We start from the raw sequence: 21,311 nt of genomic DNA, 5'->3' as shown, positions 1-21,311 counted from the left end.
GCTAAATATAGCACCGCCCCCCTCCGCCCCCGCTTCATCCAGACTGCGTCAGACCTTTCCCGGCCCACCTGCCTGCCTCCATCCACCCACTCATGCACTCGCTCACTCCATCCTCTGTTCTCTGCAAGTGCAACTATCCTTCCTCCGCCCACTCATTCTATCCCTTCCTTTTCAGCATCTGTCATCCTCTTTCTCCTGCCCTCTTCCTAATAACAAGAGCGATATTTGGGGATAGGGACAACGCTCTCTGTCTGAGTCGCTCTTTTTGTCTTCGTCTGTTTTTGTTTCCCTCCCTCTCCCTCTCCCTCTGCCTCTCCCTCTCTCTCTCTTGTTCTCTTTCTCTCTCTCTCGCTCTCTTTTGTTCTCTCTCTCTATTTCTGTCTCTCTTTTGTTCTCTCTGTCGCTCTCTCTTGTATTCTCTCTCCCTTTCTCCCCCACCTCTCTCTCTCTGTATCTCTGAAATGCTCAAATGGAAATCCCAGTGTTTGAGAGAGACAGCAGAGCAGAAGCGAGATGGTGTTATTGTTGAATGTTGTTGCAGAGAGAATAACCCCCACTCACCACAGTCTCGATCTCAGCATGAATCGCAACCTCCCTCCCTGTGTGTAACTTGGATCTTATTCAGGATTTTATTGTCATTTAACGGCCATTGCTACACCTCTTTCTGTATAGAACCTGACCAATAGTTATCTTGAGCTTTGGACCTCATACCGCAGAGAGGTGTAAGAGAGACATCAACAAGGGAAAAGCATGACGCATTTGCAGTTCAAGTTCAAGTTTTTATGAACATTTGTAATACATTGTAAAACTGACCTAAAGCTTCACAACGCAATACTCAATACAAAAAATACAATTCATAGATGCATAACTGACATACATTTCAGTGGTTTGGGGTATTCTTCATTGAAGGTTGAATAAAAAGCCCTGTTGAGATAAAACCTGAGCCAGATAAGTAGCTGATAATAGGTTCCATTTTTGGAGGTTCTATGTCCAGCCTCATGTGCAGGAATCCATGTCCTCCATGGAATCCTGCAAGACACAAATAATAACAATCCCAAAACTCCAAAGTGGCTTCCTCTCCTTCTCTCATTCCCTGCATCTGTACTGATCTAACAACTCAGTATAGATGAAAGTAGACCCCAACAACACATTTTCCCTCTTATACTGTATTGCTTTCATCCACCCAATGTTTCCAGATCAGTGCAGATGAAGTAAAGAAGATGAGGAGACGAGGAGAGGAAGCCAATATAGACTGTTGGGATGAACCCTGACCCGCAGGATGTCCTGTTCCCTGGAGCATGTCAGCAGGGATGCTGCATTGACGTCAGAAGACATGGAACACACTACAAATTCCTCCTCTCCAAATTTACTCTACGTCCTCACATTTCTCCTCCCTCCTCCGTGGCCTTTCCTGGTTTACCCCCTTCGTGGCCTCTCCCGGCACAGTTTTCCCAACGTCTCACCAGTCTGGAATGTTACACCTCTCTCCTCGGAATTCCAGAATGCTGAGCTGACATTTCAAGGAATTTTGTTTGTATAAGGCGGGTGGTCAGACAGACAGTATTTCTAACATAAACATTTATGTAGGCTAAATTATTGTTTTCTTTAGTATATTCTGCAATTCCTAGAAAGAGAAGTAGTAACCTGCCATTCGATAGTATTGTTTGTCTATAGCCAGAACTCTCTGTCTACTCATCCTGTCCTGTAAGTCATTAAACACGTATACAGTGCATTTGGAAAGTATTCAGACTCCTTGACTTTTTTCCACATTTTGTTACGTTACAGCCTTATTCTAAAATGGATGACACTGTTTCCCCTTCCCCCTCATCAATCTACACACAATACCCCTTAATGGTGAAGCAAAAACAGGTTTTTAGAATTTTTGCAAATTAATGAAAATTTTAAAAATGAAATGTCACATTTACCTAAGTATTGAGACCCTTTACTCAGTACTGTGTTGAAGCACCTTTGGCAGCGACTACACACTCGAGACTTCTTGGGTATGATGCTACAAGCTTGGCACACATGTATTTGGGGAGTTTCTCCCATTCTTCTCTGCAGATCTTCTCAAGGTCTGTCAGGTTGGATGGGGAGCGTCGCTGCAAAGCTATTTTCAGGTCTCTCCAGAGATGTTCGATCGGGTTCAAGTCCTGGCTCTGGCTGGGCCACTCAAGGACATTCAGACACTTGTCTCAAAGCCACTCCTGCGTTGTCTTGGCTGTGCGCTTAGGGTCGTTGTATTGTTGGAAGGTGAACAAACCTTAACCCCAGTCTGAGGTCCTGAGCGCTCTGGAGCAGGTTTTCATCAAGGATCTGTCTGTACTTTGCTCCGTTCAGCTTTCTCTCGATCCTGACTAATATCTAAATCCCTGCTGCTGAAAGACATCCCCACAGTATGATGCTGCCACCCCCATGCTTCACCATAGTGATGGTGCCAGGTTTCCTCCAGGTGTGGTCCCGTGTGGCTCAGTTGGTAGAGCATGGCGCTTGCAACGCCAGGGTTGTGGGTTCATTTCCCACGGGGGGACCAGGATGAATATGTATGAACTTTCCAATTTGTAAATCGCTCTGGATAAGAGCGTCTGCTAAATGACTTAAATGTAATGTAAATGTGTGACGCTTGGCATGTAGGCCAAAGAGTTGGATCTTGGTTTCGTAAGGCCAGAGAATCTTGTTTCTCATGGTCTGCGTCCTTTCGGTGCCTTTTGGGAAACTCTAACCGGGCTGTCGTGTGCCTTTCACTGAGGAGTGGCTTCCGTCCGGCCACTCTACTATAATGGCCTGACTGATGGAGTATTGCAGAGATGGTTGTCCTTTTGGAAGATTCTCCACAGAGGAACTCTGAAGCTCTGTCAGAGTGACCATCGGTTTCTTGATCACCTCCTTGACCAAGGCTCTTCTGCCCCGATGGAAGAAGGGAAACAAGATGGAAACAAGATGCAACTAAGCTCAATTTTCGAGTCTCATAGCAAAAGGTCTGAATACTTATGTAAATAAGGTAATTCTGTTTTTTCAATTTTAATACATTTGATAAAATGTCTAAAAACCTGTTTTAACTTTGTCATTTAGTGGTATTGCGTATAGATCGATGAGGATAAATAAAAAATATTTTTTTTTTAGAATAATGCTGTAACATAACAAAATGTGGAAACAGTCAAGGGGTCTGAATACTTTCCCAATGCACTGTAAACGCCTGAAATTCCAATTCTTAAGCCATGAAAAGTATATGAGTGAAGGAAGGCATACTTTCTATGCAAGATCTGAAAGCAAAATATCAAATGTTTCAAAAGCTTGGCAGCACTTTGTTGAGTTATAGCATCGTTGTACCAGTTATTTTGGAATGAAAGACCTTTTTTTCTTTTTTTTGGGCGGCGGGGTATATTTTTATACATTGCTTTTGGGTCAACCATCTGGTCTGAGTCACATGATCTACTGGTGAAACAGGCGGCCAAAAATACAACCCAGACAGGCGATCTCTCTCACATACACACACGCACGCACATGCACGCATGCACAAAACGTGATTATTGCACAGTGTCTGAATGTGTGACATCTGACTGATGATGACAGGCAAACATCCACAGGAAACTCTGCTGACTGGCAGACGCCAATTCCCCAGAATGCATTACTGATTGATCAACAACAGGAAGTGAGATGTGACTGCGTGTGCCCAAAGACACCATTCTGAGAGAGGGAGGAAGTTCTTTCCCAATACTCTTACCAAACAGTCCTCTGCCCTTTCTTTATCTCTCCTGCTTCATATTTCCACATAATGCCCTGGTTTTAGTCACTCCTGAAACAGTTCATGTGTAATATGTGTAATATAGATGTCCTTTTAGAACGTCATGCATGACATCAAAAACTAGTTACAAACAATCCCTCAGACATTTTTATGCCTCAGAAGTGGTCTAAAAACTCTCTCATGATCATTGATTTGGGGATGAACTATCCCTTTAAACCCAGTGTGTAGGCAAAACGTTCTACTGTGGGTGTTTTCATCCAGCCTGTGTGAAGCGTAGGAAGCTTTGATTGAATACAAAGTATGAGCTATTTATAGTGAGACAGAGCAGCATGTGAATATTCCATGGTTATTATTGGAAGACATCTGCTATTTGCAGAATCGAGATTCACAGTTGTTGCTATATTTAAATGCATTTCCATACAAAGTCTAAATTGAACGTTTTTATTCTTCCAGTGTTTTATGCTGAACAAAAATATAAATGAAACATGCAACAATTTCAACAAATTTACTGAGTTAGTTCATATGAGGAAATCAGTCAATTAAAATTAATTAATTAGGCCCTAATCTATGGAGTTCACATGACTGGATGGGGGCGCAGACATGGGTGGGCCTGGGAGGGCATTGGCCCATCCACTTGGGAGCCAGGTCCACCCACTGGGGAGCCAGGCACAGCCAATCAGATTGCGTTTTCCCCCACGAAAGGACTTTATTACATACAGAAATACTCCTCAGTTGCATCAGCTGTCCGGCTGGCTGGTCTCAGATGATCCCGCAGGTGAAGATGCGGAGGTCCTGGGCTGGCGTGGTTAGACGGGAGGTGGCTTTTGGTAGAGAAATTAACATTCAATTATCTGGCAATAGCTCTGGTGGACATTCCTGCAGTCAGCATGCCAATTGCACACTCCCTCAAAACTTGAGTCATCTGTGGCATTGTGTTGTGTGACAAAACTGCACATTTTAGAGTAGTTTTTATTGTCCCCAGCACAAGGTGCACCTGTACAATGATCATACTCTCTAATCAGCTTCTTGATATGCCAGACCTGTTATGTGCATGGATTATATTTGCGAAGTAGAAATGGTCACTAACAGTGATGTAAACAAATGTGTGCACAACATTTTTCAGAAATTGAGCTTTTTGTGCTTATGGAAAATTTCTGGGATCTTTTATTTCAGCCCATGAAACATGCGACCAACACTTTATATGTTGCGTTTATATTTTTGTTCAGTATATGTTACCGTTGTTCATGTAAAGGTTTTGGAGAGACACATCCTTTGGCTTTCTTAAGAAAGTGATGTCGTTGGTTCTCCCGAGTGACGCAGTGGTCTAAGGCACTGCATCACAGTGCTAGCTGTGCCACTAGAGATTCTGGGTTCGAGTCCCGGCTCTGTCGCAGCTGGCCACGACCGGGAGACTCATGGCGCACAATTGGCCCAGCGTCGTCTGGGTTAGGGGAGGTTTTGGCAGGCAACGATGTACTTGTCCCATCGCGCACTAGCGACTCTTGTGGCGGGCCGGGCGCAGTGCACGCTGACAGGGTCGCCAGGTGTACGGTGTTTCCCCCGACACATTGGTGTGTCTGGGTTAAGTGGGCATTGTGTCAAGAAGTGGCTTGGTTGGGTTTTGTTTCGGAGGACGCACGGCTCTCGACCTTCACCTCTCCCGAGTCCGTACGGGAGACAAGACTGTAACTACCAATTGGATACCATGAAAAAGGGGTGAACAAAAGAGTGAAATTAAATACAAAAAGAAAACTTTAAAACAAGAAAAATGTATTAAAGTTAGTGCTGTCAGCACTGAGCAATCTGAATAAACCTTGGCCTATTCTCTTGGAAACCTAATTTCCATTTAGCTTAAGTAAAATTGTCAATCCATGACAAAACATTAATCTGAAGTGCAAGGCATGATGCTCCCTACCGTAAATTCTAACCCTAACCTTAACCTTAACCATTACAATAAGCATTTGACCTTTACATTTCAACGGGGTGTGGACGTCCCAAGGGTGCTAGATAGCAGCGACCCTATCAGGAACCAGTCTGGCGCTTGACTAGTCAACACAGATGTTGAAGTATTTCAAATTCATCTCAAAATGTTAATTTTTGGTTAATTACAGTTCACATTCATACTGAAATTGTTGTGAGGTCAAGACATAGCAATGTTCTGCGTAAGCAAATAACCCATCTTACTTTTTTATAGCAAGTAAACTGGACCTCAATTCGAGTGTTGTTGGCCGGTCCACAATTGCGCTATGGTGCAACAGTACCACCATGTGGGTATAAGACAAAACTGCAAGAGGTGAATATTTGCGTCTCAATTGGTTCATGAACTTTCTATAATGATATGATATTAACATAGGCATTAATTACCTCCGTTATAGGTGTGTCATGAGTCATCAAGACAGGTAATGAAAGTAACTATCAAAAATATTTCACCTGCAAAGCTCACTGACTGTGCTTGCTGATCTGTGTTTTTCGTTTAGCAAAAGGAGAGCAATGATATCAATAAATCAATAAAACAATAATATCAAAATCTTTGTTTCACATCTTTGTGCGAGGGATATTACGAATTATGCAAAATATAAATGGAAGCAATTATTCCCACGCGCCTCGCGTAAACTTGTACGGACCACCAGTGTCTGTTCCATCTCACGTCTTCGCCGTCTTCGTCACGTGGTGTTTTCAGGATCGGGCTGTGGGTGTGTCTTATTCCGTCCGGTTTCATTCATAACTAAGATCGGCATTTAACGCCCAAATTAAACTATGCGGAGAAGGCTGACGCTATTTGCGTGTGATGGACAGCGTCAAATGGACCACATGAAGTAACCCAGAATAAGGTAAGTGTGTCTCCATAATGGGCTTTCGCTTTTATCCATACAGCCAATCCATCTGTTGCCTTTGATTTATGATTGAATTATATATTCTAGTAGAATGGAGGGATAGTGCACACTACAGATTGTAGCCTACTCTGATACAGTTTACATGTAGTCATTCCAGCACTGCCCTATATATCTAGTAGGCTAGTTGGGGTAGTAGGGGATGTGATGTGGATAGGAATAGCGATCCATACTGTAGAATACAATTTTCCCCACATATTGCTGATAAATCTCGCCACACCATTGCGATGAAAATGATACAGCGATGTCTGATTGTGAAGTTTGCCATAGCCTATGCAGTACAATAAGCACTTTTGTTACATAAAAGGCAACAATAATTGCCGATGATGGTCAAATATATACGATATTATATTTTGGTAATAATTCACACCGCTTGGTTGTTTACTGGAAGATGTGTGTCAAAAATAAGATGGTGCATAAATGTGCAACGACTTCCTTGATCAGCGGTTTCTCGGAAGAAAGGATGCTGGGGTGAGCGCTGTCTCAGCACCAACCCGAGGAGAGAGAGCGCGCTTCGGTTATCATCAAAGGGGAAAGAAACTGCGGGGTTACTTCAAAGCATGACGAGACATGATGTGACGTTATTTCAAATGTTTCATATGTAGAAAAGAATGTGCTAGAATATCCACTGACTTACTTTTTGTTGCCGTGCCCATATTTCTGATGCCCAGAAAGCATGATATTATATGGATATTATAGTGAGGAACATTACATTATTTCGCATAATTAAAAAGTTAGACAAAGCGTTTAATTAGGCTTAGTCCAAGGATCTGGGTCACATCATTTCACTTTCACCGGCTGTGACACATCAGCCCTCATCTCTGATGTGGCAGGCTTCACTCACAGCAAGTGTACTAGACTTCTGCTGTTTCCTCAAGTACAGGCACATTCCTGATTATTTCAGGGACAATCTATAGTCCTACAATGGTATGATTCCCCCCGAGGGGAATAAGGGAGGAGAAAGCTGCACTCACTAGATCACTTTGCCCTGAGGAATTGTTCATCTTGGCACCATTTTTTAGATTTAGTCTAGTCTTAGTCATTTTTATTAAAATATAATTATGTCTTAGTCACATTTTTGTCATTTGAATAATAATTTAGTTTAGTTATTGTCAAAATGACAAAAACAGTGGGCCATTTTGGTCCACTAAATGCCCTTTCATTTTAGTCACATTTGAGTCACATAATATTTTTATTGCCTCATTAACCTAGTAGTGTGCTTTACTGTCATAAGCTCATTTATTTTGGGTATAGTTCACCGCATGAGGAAGTGAAAACTCAAAACACATTAGCTGGAACGGTAAGACTAAACATAATACTCACTGCTAGTAGTCACGTAAACAGTAAATTGAATGTCCTAAAAAGTGTTGCAGTTGTAGCCTGCTACTCTATGCGCTCTGACTGCATCGCTTCTTGTTTTTAGTACAAACATTCATGTGTTGGAAATTCCAAATTGTTTGCATAGTCAACTTACACACAGAACTGACACACCCACTTACCACACCAGACATGCCACCTTTTCACAGTCCCCATTCCAGAACAAATTCAAGGAAACGTACAGTATTATACAGAGCCACGATTGCATGGAACTCCCTTCAATCTCATATAGTGCAAGTGAACAAAAAACCTGGTTTCAAAAAACGAAAAAAACACCTCACGGCATATAACACCTCACGCCTCTCACCCATGTGACCTACTGGTTGTGTGTAAGTACTGACATGTGACCTACTGGTTGTGTGTATGTACTGACATGTGACCTACTGGTTGTGTGTATATACTGACATGTGACCTACTGGTTGTGTGTATGTACTGACATGTGACCTACTGGTTGTGTGTATGTACTGACATGTGACCTACTGGTTGTGTGTATGTACTGACATGTGACCTAGTGGTTGTGTGTATGTACTGACATGTGACCTACTGGTTGTGTGTATGTACTGACATGTGACCTACTGGTTGTGTGTATGCACTGACATGTGACCTCCTGGTTGTGTGTATGTACTGACATGTGACCTACTTGTTGTGTGTATGTACTGACATGTGACCTACTGGGTGCGTGTATGCACTGACATGTGACCTACTGGTTGTGTGTATGTACTGACATGTGACCTACTGGTTGTGTGTATGTACTGACATGTGACCTACTTGTTGTGTGTATGTACTGACATGTGACCTACTGGTTGTGTGTATGCACTGACATGTGACCTACTGGTTGTGTGTATGTACTGACATGTGACCTACTTGTTGTGTGTGTGTACTGACATGTGACCTACCGGTTGTGTGTATGTACTGACATGTGACCTACTGGTTGTGTGTATGTACTGACATGTGACCTACTGGTTGTGTGTATGTACTGACATGTGACCTACTGGTTGTGTGTATGTACTGACATGTGACCTACTTGTTGTGTGTATGTACTGACATGTGGCCTACTGGTTGTGTGTATGTACTGACATGTGACCTAGTGGTTGTGTGTATGTACTGACATGTGACCTACTGGTTGTGTGTATGCACTGACATGTGACCTAGTTGTTGTGTGTATGTACTGACATGTGACCTACTGGTTGTGTGTATGTACTGACATGTGACCTACTTGTTGTGTGTGTGTACTGACATGTGACCTACCGGTTGTGTGTGTGTACTGACATGTGACCTACTGGTTGAGTGTATGTACTGACATGTGACCTACTGGTTGTGTGTATGTACTGACATGTGACCTACTTGTTGTGTGTGTGTACTGACATGTGACCTACTGGTTGTGTGTGTACTGACATGTGACCTACTGGTTGTGTGTATGTACTGACATGTGACCAACTGGTTGTGTGTATGTACTGACATGTGACCTACTGGTTGTGTGTATGTACTGACATGTGACCTACTGGTTGTGTGTGTACTGACATGTGACCTAGTTGTTGTGTGTATGTACTGACATGTGACCTACTGGTTGTGTGTGTACTGACATGTGACCTAGTTGTTGTGTGTATGTACTGACATGTGACCTACTGGTTGTGTATGTACTGACATGTGACCTACTGGGTGCGTGTATGCACTGACATGTGACCTACTGGTTGTGTGTATGTACTGACATGTGACCTACTGGTTGTGTGTATGTACTGACATGTGACCTACTTGTTGTGTGTATGTACTGACATGTGGCCTACTGGTTGTGTGTATGTACTGACATGTGACCTAGTGGTTGTGTGTATGTACTGACATGTGACCTACTGGTTGTGTGTATGCACTGACATGTGACCTAGTTGTTGTGTGTATGTACTGACATGTGACCTACTGGTTGTGTGTATGTACTGACATGTGACCTACTTGTTGTGTGTGTGTACTGACATGTGACCTACCGGTTGTGTGTGTGTACTGACATGTGACCTACTGGTTGAGTGTATGTACTGACATGTGACCTACTGGTTGTGTGTATGTACTGACATGTGACCTACTTGTTGTGTGTGTGTACTGACATGTGACCTACTGGTTGTGTGTGTACTGACATGTGACCTACTGGTTGTGTGTATGTACTGACATGTGACCAACTGGTTGTGTGTATGTACTGACATGTGACCTACTGGTTGTGTGTATGTACTGACATGTGACCTACTGGTTGTGTGTGTACTGACATGTGACCTAGTTGTTGTGTGTATGTACTGACATGTGACCTACTGGTTGTGTGTGTACTGACATGTGACCTAGTTGTTGTGTGTATGTACTGACATGTGACCTACTGGTTGTGTGTGTACTGACATGTGACCTAGTTGTTGTGTGTATGTACTGACATGTGACCTACTGGTTGTGTGTATGTACTGACATGTGACCTACTGGTTGTGTGTATGTACTGACATGTGACCTACTGGTTGTGTGTATGTACTGACATGTGACCTACTGGTTGTGTGTGTACTGACATGTGACCTAGTTGTTGTGTGTATGTACTGACATGTGACCTACTGGTTGTGTGTGTACTGACATGTGACCTACTGGTTGTGTGTGTACTGACATGTGACCTAGTTGTTGTGTGTATGTACTGACATGTGACCTAGTTGTTGTGTGTATGTACTGACATGTGACCTACTGGTTGTGTGTATGTACTGACATGTGACCTACTGGTTGTGTGTATGTACTGACATGTATTAGTAACTGATGAATACACACACACACACACACACACACACACACACACACACACACACACACACACACACACACACACACACACACACACACACACACACACACACACACACACACACACACACACACTACATGTTAATGTTTTTAATTTTTGTAAATTGTAAAGTATTTTGTCTGGTAATGTCTTTTTCGTTGTGTCTGTCCCCAGTAAGACTAGCTGTCACTATCGGCGTCAGCTAATGGAGATCCTAATAAAATCAACAACAACAACAAAAATCACTCACAATGGCGGATACGCAATTCTTCATTTTGCGCTTTGTATCTTAAAGGCATAGTTGCTTTATGAGCTCAATATTAAGAGATGACAAATAAAACATATACCCACAGAAAGCTGAGAACAAACATAGTTGCTTCTAAGGTTTGTGTTTCCAGCGATTGGATTTTGAAATGTTATAAAATCAGAAGCCTTTTTTCTGTCTCCCGGAGCACACATTGAGGGAGAGGAAGTGGCTCGCTCATCACAGTAGCAGGCCCCATCGAAAGATAAGTAAAGTGGCTCCAAACGTTGCCCCTTTTTTTACCGGGAGCTTCTACCACCGGAAGATTATGGTGTGTGCCTTATTTGCATCAAGGTTGCGTTGCTGCCAGATTGGAAACCCTCCAAAAACTCTTGTCCAGTCCATTTACTAGTCAGATTTTAGGGACAGATCAAAATGTACTGGGGGAGGGGTGGTTCAAAATAGTGGAGGGTTGTCAAAGTTCTCTTTTTGCTTTGGGGAGAGTTGTGTTTTTTTTGAGGGGGCATAGGGGAGGGTAGTCAAACAATGTCTTGACTTCCTTTTGATATTACCCTAATAAAGTTTAGAAACGTTTGTGAAGGTTTGGTATGGTGTGGCTACTATTAAGCTACAGCTACTGCAGGCCTATCATATGAAGGGAAAGTGCCCCGGTGCTCCAACTGACTCTGACAGTTGGAAGAAGTTTGTTTTAGGCCCACTAGAGTTACACCTATAATCTAACAATATATTTCTTATCTTTATACCAAATATTCAGGTAGAAAAAGTAAGAATTACACTCCTTCTGTACGTCTATATCTGTATCTGTAGACGCAGTAGCAATCTGACATAAAGAAATGCATATTGGTGTTGTAGAATGTAAACAGCATATATCTCTCTCTGGGGTAAGCTGTATATATACAGTATATCACAAAAGTGAGTACACCCCTCACATTTTTGTAAATATTTGAGTATATCTTTTCATGTGACAACACTGAAGAAATGACACTTTGCTACATTGTAAAGTAGTAAGTGTACAGCTTGTATAACAGTGTAAATTTGCTGTCCCCTCAAAATAACTCAACACACAGCCGTTAATGTCTAAACCGCTGGCAACAAAAGTGAGTACACTCCTAAGTGAAAATGTCCAAATTGGGCCCAATTAGCCATTTTCCCTCCCCGGTGTCATGTGACTCGTTAGTGTTACAAGGTCTCAGGTGTGAATGGGGAGCAGGTGTGTTAAATTTGGTGTCATCGCTCTCACACTCACTCATACTGACTGGTCACTGGAAGTTCAACATGGCACCTCATGGCAAAGAACTCTCTGAGGATCTGAAAAAAAGAGTTGTTTTTTTTGCTTACATGATTCCATATATGTTATTTCATAGTTTTGATGTCTTCACTATTATTCTACAATGTAGAAAATAGTACAAATAAAGAAAAACCCTTGAATAAATAGGTGTGTCCAAACTTTTGACTGGTACTGTATGTCCTGTCAATTTACAAGTAATAGAGTTTATGACTTTCCTGTTTGAAACATTTGAACTGGGCTGGTGGTTGTAGAAAGCTCTTCGCTCTACTAAAGGACTGAGCAGGTTGGATGAGGTTTTGCGTAAAATAAGGTGCTCATATGGTGTGGGGATGGGACAATGTTTTTCTGAGCATGAATCAGAGTTTTGCACACACACATTCATGCCAAAGAGATTATGTGGTAGTCTCTGATGAGAGTAGTGTATAGAGCAGATTATTGTATTGTAATACAATCAGAAGAACAAGAGAGACGTGGGATTAGCCATTGCACGCACACACACACCCACATGCACACCTGGTACACAATTTATACTGTATATGAGGTCAGTGCTGTCTCACTGCTAATGCATTCCACTTAAATGTAATACACAAGTACTTTGGGTGGCAGGTAGCCTAGTGGTTAGAGCATTGGGCCAGTAACCAGAAAGGTTGCTGGATCGAATCCCTGAGCTCACAGGGTAAAAATCTGTCGTTCTGCCCCTGAGCAAGGCAGTTCCCTAGGTGCTGTGGATGTGGATTTAAGGCAGCCCCTGTAACTCTCTGATTCAGAGGAGTTGGGTTAAATGTGGAAGACACATTTCAGTTGTACAACTGACTAGGTATTTCCCTTTAATTTGTTGTTCTAGGAGATTATCGTGAACATGTAAAACCTACGGAGCAGCAAGGGGAACTGCCCCTGCCTACCTTCAGACTGTGCTCAAATCCCACACCCCAACCCAAGCACTCCGTTCTGCCACCTCTGGTCTCTTGGCCGTCCCACCCCTACGGAGGTTCAGCTCCCACTCAGCCCAGACAAATCTTATATCTGTCCTGGCACTTCGATGGTGGAATGAGCTTCCCCCTGAAGCTAGGACAGAGTAATCCATGCCCATCTTCTGAAAACACCTGAAACCCTACCTCTTCAAAGAGTATCTTAAATAAGACCTCTCAGTCTTACCCCCACCCCCACCCCATTAAAAAAAATACTTGCACTTGTCTATTCCTATTAGCCCTGACTTTGCTGATAACTTCTGTACTGAGGAAAAATGTGCTTACTACGACTATGTGGGTTTCTCACCTAGCTATGTTAAGATTAATGCACTTACTGTAAGTCCTTTAGATAAGTGGAGCACATGTTAAATCAGGCTCCAGACAGTATCAGGGCAGCCTGCGCACCAGAAAGACCTAGAATGGATAGTTTATGAGTATCTAAGCTCTCCTCTCCTTTCCCCTCTTCTCTCCTCTCTCCTCTCCCCTACCCTCTCATCTCCTCTCCCCTTTTCTGTCTGTCATCCTCAGGGTTCACTCTCTCTGACCTGGACCATGAGCAATGACTCGCCTGTACTGACAAGCCTGACGGAGAACTCCACCGTAAGTACTGCAGCTCTCTACCTCCTGTCCTCTCTCCATCCATCTTGTGCTCTCCTACTCTCTCTATCTATCATCTCTCCACCTTCTCTTCATCCGTCTCTCTCCATGCTATCTTCATCCTCTCTTCTACCTCTTTTCTCACACTTCTCCCTCTCTCTTTATCTCCCCACAATCTCCATTCGGTCTCTTCCCTCCATCCTCTCTCTCCATCCTGTTTTTTCTCTCCATTGAGCCCCCAGTCTTTGTGCCCGTAACCCAGAAGCAGACATTGGTTTCAGTGGCTGGCTGCAGCCTGTCATGTCAGATTAGCCAAGTGGGTTTCAGTGGGTTAGTAATATGGTCTGCAGGTAGCCGGCCAGGGTTACAGTAGGTTAGTAATATGATCTGCAGGTAGCCGGTCAGGGTTTCAGTGGGTTAGTAATATGGTCTGCAGGTAGCCGGCCAGGGTTTCAGTAGGTTAGTAATATGGTCTGCAGGTAGCCGGCCAGGGTTTCAGTAGGTTAGTAATATGGTCTTCAGGTAGCCGGCCAGGGTTTCAGTAGGTTAGTAATATGGTCTGCAGGTAGCCGGCCAGGGATTTAGCTGCTCCCACTGAATGATTGTGGTGTTCTTACTGTTGAGCTGAGTTGGTAAAAACAGCAGATTGCATTATTACACTATAGTCAATCTGGCAGTGGAGAAGGTGTGTGTGTGTGTGTGTGTGTGTGTGTTTGTGTGTGTGTGTGTGTGTGTGTGTGTGTGTGTGTGTGTGTGTGTGTGTGTGTATATGATGTTTCCTGTAATGATAACTGAGACCCACCAGGTAATTGTGCTGCCTGTGAGGCTTTCCCTGAAGGACCTGAGCTCGTTCTGCCCCTGAGCAAGGCAGTTAACCCCCAACAACAGCTCCTGAGCGCCAATGATGTGGATTTAAGGTAGCCCCACGCACCTCTCTGATTCAGAGGGGTTGGGTCAAATGCAGAAGTCACATTTCAGTTGTACAACTGACTAGGTACCCCCCTTTTTCTGTTACTACGCCGTAACACACTGTACTCAATCCCCACCTCACTGTCTAGACCTACACACAGTCTTTACATAAGTCCCCCTCCTACTGAACCTATATACTAATGGATGAACCCTGTGTGATAGGTTATTCACTAATACACTTCTGTAGTTCAGTGACAGAAAGAGGATGAAGGCAGAGTAAAAATTAATATGCTGATGATCACTTATTTAAATGTGTTCACGCTTTCCAAGGTCAAACAATAGGCACACAATTATTTTTGTTTCATTAGCGAATCTAGCGATGCTTTGATCCGAGGCCTGGTTATGCTAGCAGCTAACCTGACGCCAGCTGTTTTCATTCTCAGAAGGGCATTCAATTGGAAACCATGGCTCCCTCTCCCTCCTAGTCATTCCTCGTAGAATATTCGCTCAGTTGCTGGATTGTGTGTGTGATTGGAGTTAACAGGTTGACAATGTTTGATTGATGGTTGGTGTTCTGGAGGGAAATGTAGTTGCAGACTCAGATCATTCCCCTATCTCTACATTCTTTCTTCTCTGTCTGTCTCTCACTCTTCTGTCTCACTCTCTTCATCTCGCTCTCTCTCTCATTCTATCCCCCCCTCGCTCTCTCTGGGGTGCATTAGTTATTAACTCAGTATACAGTAATACTGTGTGGAACAGTAATACTGTGTGGAACAGTAAGACCGTGTGGAACAGTAAGACCGTGTGGAACAGTAATACTGTGTGGAACAGTAAGACTGTGTGGAACAGTAAGACTGTGTGGAACAGTAATACTGTGTGGAACAGTAATACTGTGTGGAACAGTAAGACTGTGTGGAACAGTAAGACCGTGTGGAACAGGAAGACTGTGTGGAACAGGAAGACTGTGTGGAACAGTAAGACTGTGTGGAACAGTAAGACTGTGTGGAACAGTAATACTGTGTGGAACAGTAATACTGTGTGGAACAGTAAGACTGTGTGGAACAGTAAGACTGTGTGGAACAGTAATACTGTGTGGAACAGTAAGACTGTGTGGAACAGTAAGAACGTGTGGAACAGTAAGACCGTGTGGAACAGTAAGACCGTGTGGAACAGTAAGACCGTGTGGAACAGTAAGACTGTGTGGAACAGTAAGACCGTGTGGAACAGTAAGACCGTGTGGAACATTAAGACCGTGTGGAACAGTAATACTGTGTGGAACAGTAAGACTGTGTGGAACAGTAAGACTGTGTGGAACAGTAAGACTGTGTGGAACAGTAATACCGTGTGGAACAGTAAGACCGTGTGGAACAGTAAGACTGTGTGGAACATTAAGACTGTGTGGAACATTAAGACTGTGTGGAACATTAAGACTGTGTGGAACAGGAAGACTGTGTGGAACAGTAAGACCGTGTGGAACAGTAAGACCGTGTGGAACAGGAAGACCGTGTGGAACAGTAAGACCGTGTGGAACAGTAATACTGTGTGGAACAGTAAGACTGTGTGGAACAGTAAGACCGTGTGGAACAGGAAGACTGTGTGGAACAGTAAGACTGTGTGGAACAGTAATACTGTGTGGAACAGTAAGACTGTGTGGAACAGTAAGACTGTGTGGAACAGGAAGACTGTGTGGAACAGGAAGACTGTGTGGAACAGTAAGACTGTGTGGAACAGGAAGACCGTGTGGAACAGTAAGACCGTGTGGAACAGTAAGACCGTGTGGAACAGTAAGACCGTGTGGAACAGGAAGACCGTGTGGAACAGTAATACTGTGTGGAACAGTAAGACTATGTGGAACAGTAAGACTGTGTGGAACAGGAAGACTGTGTGGAACAGTAAGACTGTGTGGAACAGTAAGACTGTGTGGAACAGGAAGACTGTGTGGAACAGTAAGACCGTGTGGAACAGGAAGACCGTGTGGAACAGGAAGACTGTGTGGAACAGTAAGACTGTGTGGAACAGGAAGACTGTGTGGAACAGTAAGACTGTGTGGAACAGTAATACTGTGTGGAACAGTAAGACTGTGTGGAACAGGAAGACTGTGTGGAACAGTAAGACTGTGTGGAACAGTAATACTGTGTGGAACAGTAAGACTGTGTGGAACAGTAAGACTGTGTGGAACAGGAAGACTGTGTGGAACAGGAAGACTGTGTGGAACAGTAAGACTGTGTGGAACAGGAAGACCGTGTGGAACAGTAAGACCGTGTGGAACAGTAAGACCGTGTGGAACAGGAAGACTGTGTGGAACAGTAATACTGTGTGGAACAGTAAGACTGTGTGGAACAGGAAGACTGTGTGGAACAGTAAGACTGTGTGGAACAGTAAGACTGTGTGGAACAGGAAGACTGTGTGGAACAGGAAGACTGTGTGGAACAGGAAGACTGTGTGGAACAGTAAGACTGTGTGGAACAGGAAGACTGTGTGGAACAGGAAGAATGTGTGGAACAGGAAGACTGTGTGGAACAGGAAGACTGTGTGGAACAGGAAGACTGTGTGGAACAGGAAGACTGTGTGGAACAGGAAGACTGTGTGGAACAGGAAGACTGTGTGGAACAGTAAGACTGTGTGGAACAGTAAGACTGTGTGGAACAGTAAGACTGTGTGGAACAGGAAGACTGTGTGGAACAGGAAGACTGTGTGGAACAGTAAGACTGTGTGGAACAGTAAGACTGTGTGGAACAGTAAGACTGTGTGGAATGTCTAGGTTGACCTTGTTGTTCCCTCAGTCAAGGTCATGAATCACTGTAGACTCTTGTGATCTAGAGGGCTTCCCCATCCATAGTATGGAGTGTTCTGTCTTTCACTCAATCACCAATCTTAGCATTACTCATAGCACATCTGATATCACAGCCAATCCCTTACTGTCCTCTCTGTCTTAATCATAGCGTAATTAGAGTAGAGGGGTGTGTTAAATGAAATTCAATATAGAACTGCTTCGTCATTGGCTTTTAATGGCCCTCCATTATCAGAATCAGTCCATAATAAAACATCAGCAGAAAAGTCTGGTTCTCACTGCTTACCACGGTCTGCCTGTCTCCTCCTGATGATGCCGCCCTGTCGCCCCTCCTCTCTCCTCTTCTCTCTCTCTCCTCCTCTCCTTGTCTCACCCTCTCTCCTCTCTCCTCCTCTCCCCCTCTCTACCTCTACTTCTCTCCTCCTTTCCTCCTCTCTCTCTCTCCTCCACTCCTCCGTCTCTCCCACCGTATCTCCCCTCTCTCCTCCTCTCCCCCTCTCTCCTCCTTTCCCCCTCTCTCCCCCTCTCCTCTACATCGTCCCTCCTTTTCTCCACCCATTTCCATTTTTAGCGTGCAGAGTCCTCATTTTCCCCTTAGTCAGATGAGCAGGGAAATTGAATTAAAGGTCTCATTGACGTTTCGATTCTAATCCTGAGGATCACTTAGGGAAGACAGAGCACGTTAATCAGAAAGTACAGAGAAGAGCAGTTGCGCAACATTACTGTATGTGAGCATGTGTGGCTTACATCTTTCTGTATCAACGCAACTCCTTATTAAATATTACACTGCTGAGCTGACACAGTAATGGGCCAAAAATATTTATTCTGACTTCCAAAGGAAAAGGATATTTTTCCCAGCAGCACTAGTCATGTAGCTGAGATGTTGGCTTGGCACAGTAGATTCACACACGCATTCACACAAACATGGTGTGAAAACATAATGCATTTCAAAAGAATACTGTACTGCAGGCTATCTATTCAATCATTGATTGACAATACAATAGATTATGACGCACAACAGTAATGCAAGGCAAAACCCTTTAATGGGATGCAAAGTATGAAATACAATAGATTTTCTATCATATTTCTGTCACCTATCCAGTCATTTCAGATCTGTGTACACTGAAAGTGTTAGCCACGAGGGTAAGCTGCTAGGCTAAATAAAACCTGAAGAGTCACACCCAGTTTCTCCAGATAGAAGTTCCCTTAACCAAAGATCTATTTGGGAAACTTTTACTGACTCCCATTGGTTGAAAGGGGTAGTGTCTAGGGTAAGGTACGAAAAGTGGAAATGGTACTAGGCCTCTGACCCTTATGGTCCTTCCCTCTATACAGGAGGTGCCAGTGTCAGCAGGACGGGTGGAGAACTATGTGATCCTGCTGGTCCTGCTGTGTGTGTTCGCTGGAGGTTCACTGATCCTGTTGCTGTTCTGTCACCGCTGCTCTGTGGGCAGCCGCCGATACTCCAGGTACCACACACTTCTCACCTCTACAGTAACCACACCTACAGCGTTATAGGTCATGTCCCTGGCTCTAACTCTGATAAATCCCAAGCGTATTATGTATTAACAAAACTGTGGCACGTCTGCACAGAGAGATTAGGAGACACCGTGTTGAAGTGATTAGGATAGAAATGGATTACTGCTCAGAGTGAAATCAAAATGAGCATTAAATCTTTGATGCCTGGAGACAGTTCTATTTTTGACCGCAAAGGGCAAAGAGACCGTACCAATAACACTCCCTTTCTCCGTCTTTCCTCCCTCTCTTTCTGTCCTCTGTATGCAGGGCCAGTGATGATCCAGAGAAGACTAATACCACCTATGTGGAGGATTCACAGCCCACACAAGGTAAGGAGGATGTACATTCTACTTCCGTTCAGACACAGAATGTTTTTATTAAAACCATAGAAACTGACACCTTCTCCTTAAATGTTTTCCTCTCGTCTCATCTCCTCTCCTTTTCTCTCCTCCCCTCTTCTTACATCGCCTCTCCTCTCCTCCCCCTCTCACGTCACCTCTCCTCTTCTCTCCTCTCCCCCCCTCCCCTCCTCTCCTCTCACATTGCCTCCCCTCTCCTCCTCTCTCCTCTCCTCCCCTCTCTCCAGACATCACTATAAGGCTAGATGAGTCAGATGCTCTCTCACCGTCTAGCTGCCATGATGAAGAGACAGACAGGTTCATGTCCACCTGCTCTACTGGCCGCCGTGTCTCCTTCAATGAATCAGCTCTTTACGAAAAGGAGAGCAAGACTCAGGACAAAGGACGCAGGTACAGGACAATGTTATTTACAAAATGGCTGCCATGTATCACTCAGGTTGATGTTGCAACACAAGTACAGATTGGTGGTGGAAGTGGAGAGTCGTCTCCATACAATGTTAAGTCTTTTGAAGCAAGGTCTTCCTTGAAAAACAATCTCTTTATCTCAATGGAAACTTGGGACTGAATTAAATGTAGATACCATTTCCTTCCTCTCCTCCTACTCAGATACACCCTCACAGAAGGGGACTTCCATCACCTGAAGAAGGCCCGTCTGACCCATCTCCCCCTGGCCCCCCCTCCCTCTACCCTGAAGATCCTCACCATCATGGAGTGTGAGTCTACAGAGAGCAGCAGCCTCAACGTCAACGAACCGCCCACTCCCAAACTCCCACTGTACCCCCTCTACCAGGTAAACATCCACATTTTACATTTAGCATGATTATTTTTCCATGGCAAAAGAAACAGAGCATTTATTGGTAAGGGGCATTAGAACTTCAGGTGTCTGGGAAGGTAGATAAATATCTAGCTGACTCAACTACTCAACCAGAGGTGGTTGGTAGGATGGTTGGAGGATCTATAGGAAGACTCATTGTAATGGCTAGAAGGGAATGGATAGAACGGAGTCAATATGTTTGATGTGGTTGATACCGTTCCATTGATTCCATTCTAACCAAGCCCATCCTCCTGTAGCTCCTCCCACCAGGAACCTCTGTACTCAACCTACTATACAACCTTGCGATTGCTTTTCCCTGATCATCCTAACTGAACCTTGTGTGTTGTGTAGTCTTCTGAGAGGGCTGGGCCCGCCTGGTTGTGCCAGAGCTCTGGTAGTGCCCTCCCTGGAGACATCCACCACTACATCCTACTGGACTCCAGACTCAGCCACAGTCCACCAATTCTGTGCCCCCCAACCCCCCGCTCCAGAACCGTGAGCATTATACATGACTTTATACACACACCACTACAGACTCTGATGAAGAGGTATCACTCTCTATTTTGGAACCCCGCATGCCTCTTGGTGACAGGGGTTCGAGCCCCCACTTGGCTGTCCTTAAAACCCTTTCCTTGACCCTCTCTATATGTACATTATCTCTATATCTATGTTATCTACCGATCTTATACTCTATCTGCTTTGACAGGCGGAGGCCGTAGGGGACGGACCATGGGTTAGGACCGAAGGAGGGAGGGAGATTACAGGGATGAGAGGAGTGAGGGGAACGTTTCCGGCCCCCGTCCACCGGGGTTCCGTTCTGCACTTCTTCTGCAAACTGAGACGGCATGCCAGCTTGGAGGGGGCCGGGCCTTACTTCAGGAAGTGGAAGTTTGACAGCAGCCATCGTGCCGCCAGTCTAGATGCCAAAGGTGAGAGGTCATGTAGCTAGGCTAGAGGCATGTGTCTGGTTTTATTAAGTTCAACTTTTTGGACTAACGTGA

The 21,311-nt window shown here is 44.2% G+C and overlaps 1 protein-coding gene across 1 annotated transcript in view; it reads left to right on the top strand.

Annotated features, from left to right (window-relative positions):
- The first annotated feature begins 6,430 nt into the window (after positions 1–6,430).
- LOC129813965 (uncharacterized) overlaps positions 6,431–21,311 on the top strand; it is a 21,865-nt gene continuing 6,984 nt past the window's right edge. Inside the window, exons 1-8 of the mRNA XM_055866640.1 lie at positions 6,431–6,573; positions 13,851–13,922; positions 18,955–19,088; positions 19,405–19,466; positions 19,724–19,886; positions 20,103–20,286; positions 20,662–20,805; positions 21,017–21,239. Of these exons, the coding sequence (XP_055722615.1) occupies positions 13,875–13,922; positions 18,955–19,088; positions 19,405–19,466; positions 19,724–19,886; positions 20,103–20,286; positions 20,662–20,805; positions 21,017–21,239 (958 nt within the window). The 5' untranslated portion in view covers positions 6,431–6,573; positions 13,851–13,874. The remainder of the gene's footprint in view (positions 6,574–13,850; positions 13,923–18,954; positions 19,089–19,404; positions 19,467–19,723; positions 19,887–20,102; positions 20,287–20,661; positions 20,806–21,016; positions 21,240–21,311) is intronic.

The sequence above is a fragment of the Salvelinus fontinalis genome, chromosome 17 (genome assembly GCF_029448725.1).
Source record: "Salvelinus fontinalis isolate EN_2023a chromosome 17, ASM2944872v1, whole genome shotgun sequence".
NCBI lineage: Eukaryota > Metazoa > Chordata > Actinopteri > Salmoniformes > Salmonidae > Salvelinus > Salvelinus fontinalis.
Note: the sequence above shows the minus strand (reverse complement) of the source record. Positions and strands in the feature narration are given on the sequence as shown.